General features: G+C 40.7%; 1 protein-coding gene across 2 annotated transcripts in view; it reads left to right on the forward strand.

Moving 5' to 3' along the window:
• The window catches only part of TLR8 (toll like receptor 8), a 19970-nt gene extending 10004 nt beyond the window's left edge, over positions 1-9966 (forward strand). For both annotated transcript variants that reach the window (XM_023515079.1, XM_003793057.3), the window contains one exon: positions 5868-9966. In XM_023515079.1, coding sequence (XP_023370847.1) covers positions 5874-8993 — 3120 coding nt within the window. In that variant the 5' untranslated portion in view covers positions 5868-5873 and the 3' untranslated portion in view covers positions 8994-9966. The remainder of the gene's footprint in view (positions 1-5867) is intronic.
• The last annotated feature ends 355 nt before the right edge of the window (positions 9967-10321 follow it).

The following is a 10321-nucleotide window of genomic DNA, read 5'->3' on the forward strand; positions in this document are numbered from 1 at the left end:
AAAAAAAAAAAAGAAAGAAAAAAAAAAACTGTGATAGAGATCTGACAAACACTACCTCAGCCAGACAATGAAGGTCTCTTTCAACAGTGAAAGTCATGTTGATAGCATGTACCCTTGGTATGAATGGCACTTCACTTCTGTGGTCTTCCTTCCCCAAAGCCACAAGGCCAATCTAATCATGACAAAACACAGCAGACAAGTCCCAGTTGAGGGACATTCTACATAACTATCCCCCTTCTAGTCTATGTTTTTCTCCACAGTACTTTTTACCCTCTGACATCCTATCTTTGAAGTAGGTTCAAAACGAGCACATATTTTAATGCTTTTTTTTCATTGTTGTATCTGCAACTTGAAAACAGTTCCTGAAGTAAAATAACTGCTCAATAAATATTTAATGAATGAATGAATGAATATAGAATTGCCTTATCCTTTTAATTGCTACATAGTATTTCATTGTGTGTACATAACAATTAATTTAACCAGATGACTACTCGTAGGCATTTAGATTATGTCCAATCTTTTGCTATTGCTAATAGCCCTACATTGAACATCCTTGTACGTTGCTATTTACATATGTGAGAGTATATCTTTGGGATCTACTTCCAGAATTGAAAGTATTGACCTCAAGTGTTTCCAATGTTGATAGATATCATACATTGTTCTCTATCTCAGAGGCAGCACTATAATCTAGACTCTCACCAGCAAAATACGAGAGGACTCATTTCCCCCATATCCTTGCCTACACGATGGAATCAGTGACAAAAGGGTATTGCTGCATAATTATTTTTGATAAAGGTTGAATATCTTTTCCTATGTTTAAGAGCTATTTATGTTTCCTTTTGTGAAACATAAATTTCCTTATGTGAGTGGTCTATTAATATATTTTTGTCCATTTTCTTTTGGGTTATTTTTTCTCATTAACACAGAAAAATCATTACATATTAAATGTGTAATATTTAATATGTATATACACATTACGTACTTATGGTAAGTAGTAAATAATAACATACTGATGAAACAGAGCAAAGAGTCTAGAAATAGATGCAAATACGCAGAAAAGTTAGTATATGATATACAGGGAGTATATCAATTCAGTGAGCAAGAGATTATTCAATGTATATTGCTGGGGCATCCAAATCTCCATCTAGAAAAAACAATGTGTCTACATCTCGCATTTTATGCCAAAACATTCTAGTGGGATAAGATCTTTCAGTGTAAGAAAATAAAATCATAAAATTATTTTTTTAAAAAAGTACTAAAGTGTGGAAAGATCCTTTATGCCTCACACTGCCTTGAATGATCTCATTCATAGCCATGACTTTAATGACCGTGACTCTCAAATTCATTCTTCTATCAGAACTCTCCTCTGAGAGTCAGACCTATATATACAACTGCCTACTGGACATCTACACTTGGATATAACAAACTCAACTTCAAATCAACATGTCAAATTTAATTGCCAGTATCCTCCCCCCACAACCAATCTTCTTTCTCAGTCAATGTCACCCATCTATCTAGATCAGGACCCTGGAAGTTACTCTGAATGCATTTCTCTTCCTCACAAACTCTACACCATTTATACACCCATAGCTATGTCCCTCAAATGAACTTCCTAAGTATCTCTTGACTCCATTTCTCTCTTTCTCCATTGCCATCGGCTTAGTTCAAGGTCCCATCCCCTCTAGAGTTCTGTGCCCTCTTGCCAATGACCACTGCAAAATCAATCAAAGCATGGTGCCACCTTGATTAAAACCTTCAAACTCAGATAAAGACTGAAATCTACTCTTGTGGGGGAGGGAGATTGGGGAGATGTTGACTAAAGGACACAAAGTTTCAGTGAGACAGAAGGAATGAAGTCGAGATCTATTGTACATCCTAATAACTATAGTTAATAACAAGGTATTGTTGGGTGGTACCTGTGGCTCAGTGAGTAGGGTGCTGGCCCCATATACTGAAGGTGGTGGGTTCAAACCCAACCCCAGCCAACCTGCAACAACAACAACAACAAAATAGCCAGGCATTGTGGTGGGTGCCTGTAGTCCCAGCTACTAGGGAGACTGAGGCAAGAGAATCACCTAAGCCCAAGAGCCGGAGGTTGCTGTGAGCTGTGACACCACGGCACTCTACTGAGGGTGACAAAGTAAGACTCTGTCTCTAAAAAAAAAAGGCATTGTACACTTGAAAATCAGCAAGACAGTCAATGTTAAGTGCTCTCTATACATGTAAGTATGTGAGGTAATATTAATTCTAATTAGCACAATCCAGCCATTCCACAATATATACATAGTACATATTACAAAGTATCATGCTGTGTACTATAAATACATACCCATTTTAGTTGGCAATTTGAATAAACACTTTTTTACCTACTCTGGTCTTTTCTTAAGTCCTTGGTTTTCAGTTAGTCCCCTAAGTTTATGTGTTCAATAAGATGAGGACTAAAATATGTGCATTAAATGTGGTGACATGGAGATAAGAACTTCAGTGACATGTCTTATCAGTCACCTCTTATGTGCCATTCCAGTCTTCTTGGCCCCATCTCTTACTCTGGGCTTTGCCGCTGCAAGCAGTTCTGGAAAGGCTTCCACCAGCTTAGAGAACTTGAACCTGAAGTGCCTTGTGTCAGGCCCATACCAATCTCTCTGGATTCCTGTCCCAGGGCTTCTTTGAAGGCACAGCATGGGAAACTCACAGGAATGGACTCAGGGCCTTTGCACATGCTGCTCCACTTGCCTGGAACATTCCTTTGACATCTTAGTTGTGCCTTATACATGCCTATTCAACCTTGAATCACAGTTCAGGTTTCATGCCTTCAGGGGCATCTTCCCCCAGACTCTACAAATAGATCAAATCCCTGTCTTTTTAGATTCTTACAATATCATATACCTCTTTTTGAAATCTTATAATGTTGCTGTGTTTAAGCCATGTCTGTTTTGCCCACTAGTCTAGGAGCAAATCCATAAATTGTTAAGTGTGGCCAAATAGACTCCCCAGACCACCCATGAGCTAATCAAGGCAGGGAAGAGTATGGAAGTGACTTTCAAATCTAGCAATGTTTAGACTTGGAAATCACATAAGATTGGATCTGCTCAGACACCCAAGCAAACATAATATTGCTTGGGGCAACTTCCCACTTCCGAATCTCATTGCAGGCCTAAGCTTCAATGTCCCCTTGGTGTGCCTCTGTTCTCCAGGGCAAATAGATGTTGACCCCGGAGACCCATGGCTTCCTCCGCACAAGTTGTGTGTTTTCAAGCCATCATCTTATAACACATATTTTCTAGACATATTAGTTTTCTGTTGCTGCATAACAATAGCCCCAAATTTAGAGGCTTCGAACAATACCCATTTATTAGCTTAAAAGTTCTGTAAGTTAGAATCAAGGCAGGCCTGCCTGAGTTCTCAGCTCTAGGTCTCATAAAGCTAAAACCCAGGCGTCAGCCAAATTGGGCTCTGGGTAAAAATCCATATCTAAGTTCGTTCAGATTGTCAGGTGATTTCAGTTCCTTGAAGTTGTTGGTAAAAATCCATTTCCAAGTACATTCAGGTCGTCACGTGATTTCAGTTCCTTGCAGTTTTTGTGAGGACTGAGACCCCCGACCCCCTCCTTCCCCGTTTCCTTGCTAGCAGCCACCATAAAGCCCCTCCCAGCTGCTAAAGGTTGCCTGCGTTCCTTGTCATGGGATCCCTCCATCTTCAAGGCAGCAATAGTGCATCAAATTTTTCTCATGCTTCTTATGTCTCTGACTTTCCTACTGCCACTAGTCAGGAAAAAAAAAAAACTCTACTTTTAAAGGCTCGTAAGACTGGGTTAGGCCCATCCAAGTAATCTCCCATGTTCCATATAATATAATGCAATCACAGGAGTAATACAGGACGAAATGTATGGAGGCCATCTTAAAATTCTGTCTACCACACCAGGTAAAGCAGGGCCTTCTTTTATTTTGTTTTAGTTTTTTGTTTTTTGAAACACAGTCTCACTTTGCCACTCTCAGTAGAGTGCTGTGACATTCTAGCTCAGTCCTCTTGCCTTAGCCTCCCTAGTAGCTGGGGCTACGGGTACCTGCCACAACACCCGGCTATTTTTAGAGACAGGGTCTCGCTCTTGCTCAAGCTGGTCTCAAACTCCTGATTTCAGCCAATCCACCCACCATGGCCTCCCAGAGTACTGGGATTACAGGTGTGAGCCATCAGTGGCTTCTTTTAGAATAAGTTAAACATTAAGTGTTGTATTTGAAAATACCTATAAGGAATTGAAAATGCTTGGGAGCTCTGCTCTACTTTAATTTTCATCTGGCAAGGAGCTGGCTTTCCTTAGCTATTACAAATGGGCAATAATTATTGGTCCTCAGAATAATCAACATCCACATAAAAATCTTTTATAACATAGTAAGGGTGTGATATACAAGGGTGGCATTTCACCAGCCCTTAATTGTAGAATTTAAAAAGAAGGCACTTATCTGATTTAACTCACAACAAAGACACGTGCGGGATTTAGTAAAAAAAAAAAATCTAGTTTAGAAAAGGTTTGGCTCCATATCCCATGAAATAAGATTTTGAGAATTTTCTTAATCACAACTTTGGATGAAGCCAGCCACATTTCTATTTCTTGCATTGCCTGGTTACCAAAAATACTACTTGTGGCCCTCTGTTTGTTAAGAAACAGGTACTCTACGAAAGCACCATGTTTTCCTTACAGAAGTTTCAAAATTGGGTGGTGCTTGTGGCTCAAAGGAGTAGGGTGCCGACCCCATACGCCGGAGGTGGCAGGTTCAAACCCAGCGCTGGCCCAAAACTGCAAAAAAAAAAAAAAGAAGAAGAAGAAATAGTTTCAAAATTAGCAAACCAATAGCTACAAATGGTGATGTTTGTACCATAAGGGACAGAGGACTAGTCGTCATTCCACAAACAGTATTTTGAGTGCCGTCTACGTTTCAGGCACTGCTCGATTTCCAAAGGAGATTATGTAACTACTAGGTAATTAGTAGTTCAAAAGATGATTTTGAAATGAGATTAGCTTAAGCCCCAGCACTACAATGTGCCATCCTTTGGAAAGTTACTGAGTTGACCTTGTCATCTGCAAAATGGGAATAATAATAGAACCTACTGCATTATGTCCCTGTGAGGATTAGTGTGGGTAAGGAAATATTTGCTTGTATTTTTATTTTCTTTTTGAGACAGAGTCTTACTACGTCACCCTCAGTAGAGTGCTGCGGCATCACAGCTCACAGCAACCTCAAACTCTTGGGGGCTTAAGCGATTTTCTTGCCTCAGGTAAGGAAATATTTATGAAGCACTTAGTATAAGCCTGACAGTGTGTTAGTATCACCAGCATCAAGAGCCCACTTTCCAGGTGCTTGCCTCCCATGTAAAGAAATAAGAGAGCACCACATACATCACCATGGAAGTCTAGAAAAATTATGGGAAATACCAGTGAGAGATGTGGTTGTATAGAAGGTGGAGATGACTCCACCTTGAAGATCTTGGATGATACGAAAGCTTCTCAAGTCTACAAAATGTTTCTCATCATCACAATTGCCAATGGCTTCATCTTCAACTTCTTTTTTTGCAGTTTTTGGCCGGGGTTGGGTTTGAACCCGCCACCTCCAGCCTATGGGGCCGGCGCCCCACTCCTTTGAGCCACAGGCACCGCCCAGCTTCATCTTCAACTTCTTTTGGCACTATTAAGCGGAACCCAGTAAAAAAGTGAAATTCGGAACCTAACGTGATGCAATTTATTTAAAATTGTTAAGAGAATTAGCACTTCATAGTCCATACATGTGTGTGGTGCGTTGTTAATTTCATGATAAAAGACCTGGCAAATACTTCTTCTCTAATACTGTGCTTCCGCTTTCGATTTTCCTTAGGAAAACATGTCCCTCAGGTCTTCAATTCTGACCTGCCTTTTCCTGCTAATCTCTGGTTCCTGGGAGTTCTTCGCTGAGGCCAATTACTCTAGAAGCTATCCTTGTGACGAGAGAAGGCAAAATGGCTCTGTGTTTGCAGACTGCAGCAGTCGTCGACTGCAAGAAGTTCCCCAAACGGTGGACAAAAATGTCACAGAACTAGACCTGTCTTACAATTTCATCAAACGCATAACGAATGAATCCTTTCAAGGGCTACAAAGTCTCACTAAAATAAATCTGAACCACAACCCTGATGTCCAGTATCAGTATGAAAATCATGGCATGAATAAACACGGCATGAGTATTACAGACGGGGCACTCTCCGGTCTGACAAACCTAACAGTGCTGTTGCTTGAAGATGTGCAGTTATCCAAAATACCCACTAATTTGCCGGGGTCTTTGCGAGAACTTAGCCTAGTTCAGAACAATATCAACAGTATAAATAAAAGTCATACTACAGGACTTGAGAGCTTGGAAAGGCTCTATCTGGGCTGGAACTGCTATTTTAACATTTGTAATAAAAAGTTTGACATCGAAGATGGAACATTTAAAAACCTGAGCAATCTGCAGATACTGTCGTTATCTTTCAATCCTCTGTTCTATGTGCCAGCAAAATTGCCAACTTCCCTCAAGGAACTTTATCTGAGCAACACCCAGATCAAAACTATCCAAGCAGAGGACTTCGAGGGACTGATACACTTAACAGTGCTGGATTTAAGTGGCAACTGTCCGCGGTGTTTCAATGCACCGTTCCCATGCGTGCCTTGTGCAGGAGATGTTTCCATTAAGATAAACAATTCTGCTTTTCAAAACCTGAGGAAACTTCAATACCTAAACCTCTCTAGCACTTCCCTCAGTCAGGTTCCTGCAATCTGGTTTGAAAATATGCCTGACCTAAGAGTGCTGCATCTTGAATTCAACTACTTAGTGACAGAAATAGCCTCTGGGGAATTTTTAATGAAGCTGCCCCACTTAGAGATACTCGATTTATCTTATAACTATGTAAAGACCGAATATGCAAAATATGTTAATCTTTCCAACAACTTCTCTAAGCTTTCATCTCTCCAGGCATTGCATTTAAGGGGTTATGTGTTCCAGGAACTGAGGAGAGAAGATTTCCAGCCACTGATGGGGCTTCCAAACTTAACCACTATTAATTTGGGTGTTAACTTTATTAAGCAAGTTGATTTTACTCTTTTCCGAAATTTCTCCAAACTGAACATTATTTACTTGTCAGAAAACAGAATTTTGCCCCTTGTAAATGATTTCAGGCAGAATTCTGCCAACAGATCCTCTTTCCAAAGCCATGTCCTCCAACCACGTTCGATTCGTACTCGGTTTAACCCGCATTTAAATTTTTATCATAGAACCCAACCTTTAATAAAGCCCCAATGTACAAGATACGGCAGGGCCTTGGATTTAAGCTTGAACAGTATTTTCTTCATTGGGAAAAGGCAGTTTGAAGGTTTTGGTGACATCGCCTGCTTAAATCTGTCTTCAAACAACAATGCTCAAGTGTTAAATGGAACTGAATTTTCAGACGTCCGTCGAGTCAAATACCTGGATTTGACGAACAATGGACTGGACTTCGATAACGTGAATGCTCTCAGCGAGTTATCGGACAGCTTAGAAGTTCTAGATCTCAGCTATAATTCCCACTACTTCAGAATAGCAGGGGTAACACATCGTCTAGAATTTATTGAAAAGTTAAAAAGCCTCAAAGTTTTAAACTTGAGCCACAACAGCATTTATACTTTAACAGAAAATTACACACTGCAAAGCAATTCCCTGGAAGAGCTGGTTTTCAGTGGAAATCGCCTTGACATTTTGTGGAATGCTGAAGATGAACGCTACCTCTCCATCTTTCGACACCTCAAAAATCTGACCCGACTTGACATATCATTCAACAAACTTACAAATATCCGACATGATGCATTCAACATGTTTCCCCCGAATCTCACCGAGCTACGCATAAATAATAATATGTTAAAGTTCTTTAACTGGACATTACTCTGGCATTTTCGTTATCTCAAGTTGCTTGACTTACACAGCAACAGGCTATTCTCTTTAACTAACAGCCTGTCTGAGTTTCCCCCTTGCCTTCAGATCCTGCTGCTGAGTCACAATAGGGTCTCCTACCTACCCTTGGGCTTTTTCTCCGAGGTCAGCAGCGTGACGCACCTCGACTTAAGTTTCAACTCGCTGAAGATGATCAACAAATCCGCACTTCAGACAAAGACCAGCACCAATTTAACTCTATTAGAACTCCACGGAAACCCTTTTGACTGCACCTGTGACATTGGAGATTTTCGAACGTGGATGGATGAAAATCTGCATGTAACAATCCCCAGATTGACAGATCTCATTTGTGCCAGCCCCGGGGATCAGAGAGGGGAGAGTATTGTGAGTCTGGAGCTAACAACTTGCGTTTCCGACACCACCGCAGTGGTGTTATTTTTCTTCTCGTTCTTTATCACCACCACGGTGATGTTGGGCGCCCTGGCTCACCATCTGTTTTGCTGGGATGTTTGGTTTATCTACCACATGTGTTTAGCTAAGGTGAAAGGCTATAGGTCTCTTTCCACATCCCAAACTTTCTATGATGCTTACATTTCTTATGATACCAAAGATGCCTCTGTTACCGACTGGGTGATCAACGAGCTGCGCTACCACCTCGAAGAAAGTAAAGAAAAGAACGTTCTCCTCTGTTTAGAAGAGAGGGACTGGGACCCAGGACTGGCCATCATTGATAACCTCATGCAGAGCATCAACCAAAGCAAGAAAACAGTATTTATTTTAACCAAAAAGTTTGCAAAAAGCTGGAACTTTAAAACAGCGTTCTACTTGGCCTTACAGAGACTAATGGATGAGAACATGGACGTGATCGTATTTATCCTGCTGGAGCCCGTCTTGCAGCACTGTCAGTATCTGAGGCTGCGGCAGCGGATCTGTAAGAGCTCCATCCTCCAGTGGCCTGACAACCCCAAGGCAGAAGGCTTGTTTTGGCAAAGTCTGAAAAATGTGGTCTTAACTGAAAATGACTCCCGGTATAATAATTTGTATGTTGATTCCATTAACCAGTACTAATTGATGTTAATTTAGTCACGGTTTCACACTGTAATAAACATGTGAAGTAATGACCTTTCTAAGTTAGCTATCACTATGTGGCAAATTACCCCAAAACCTAGTGGCTTAACACAACACACATTTGCTAGCTGACAGTTTGCATGGGTCTGCAGTCCAGACACGGCACAACTGGCTCCTCTGCTTCTGGGTCTCTCCAAAGCTGCAATGTAGGTGTTGGCCAGGGCCACAGGCATCTCTGGGGTTAGGTCTACTTCCAAGTTCACACCCAGGTGGTTGGTTTCAGAATTCAGTTCCTCCTGGGCTGTTGGCCAAAGGCTGTTCTCAGTTCCCTGCCAATGTAGACCTCTCCCACGAGGCGGCCTCCTTCCTCAGAGCCAGCAAGAGAGAGAGGCTGCTAGCAAGATGAGGTCACAATCTTTTGTAATATAGTCAGGGAAGTTTTAGCCCATCATTTGGCATTCTATTCATTAGAAGTAAAGATACTCTACTTGTTAGAAGTAAACCACAGGGTCTGCCAGCTCCGTGGGAGTGGCCACCTCAGTCAGGGAAAACAGATGAAGACCAACATGGTGGACTGTGATTGCCTCAGTTGGTCATCAACCATTTTCCCTGAACTGCTATCAAGAACAGACTGCCATCTAGATTATGGATTGTGAATATCGGGAGGTGGGGATCATCATGAGCCATCTTAACACCTGGCCTAAGAAGAATACCTTCTTTTCAATATTTAAGAAGTTTTGCCACTGTAACTAGTGGTTCTAATATTAAGCTGGTGTTTAGATTTATCATCAATCTGTGGCGACACGGTTATATTATGCTGTAGTTGCATTAGCCTTTTTTACATTTACTTGTACAAGTATTGGCTATACTATTTGACTTTTAAGGTTTAGATGTCATGTAAAGGTTGAGACAAATAGTTTTTTGAGTGTCTTACTTCTTGATTACTTTTTAAAAAGTGTGCAGCTAAATTAGAAGCTTTTGGAGTATTTGTTAAATGCCATTGCTGTAAGTCTTAAAATAAATAAATAAAAATGTCTCATTTCACATGATGAGTGTATGATAAATATATGGTAGAGAAATAGATCCATAGTGTAAAAGAAATTATCATCTATGCTGGGTTTTCTTAATTTTCAGATTAATAGGAGAGTACAAACAATTAGGTTACAACGTTTGTGTTTATTAGGTAAGATCCCTGTTGTAGATGTATGCCATATACCCTTACACCGTGCCTATTAAGTGAGTATGCCGGGGGGGATTGAGAATATTTTTTTAAATCTTCGGTAGAACTAAAAGAGGAAGCAATTTTCAAGAAGCTGTGAAATTGGCTC

The sequence above is a fragment of the Otolemur garnettii genome, unplaced genomic scaffold, assembly GCF_000181295.1.
Source record: "Otolemur garnettii isolate 467f Iridium unplaced genomic scaffold, OtoGar3 scaffold00065, whole genome shotgun sequence".
Lineage (NCBI taxonomy): Eukaryota > Metazoa > Chordata > Mammalia > Primates > Galagidae > Otolemur > Otolemur garnettii.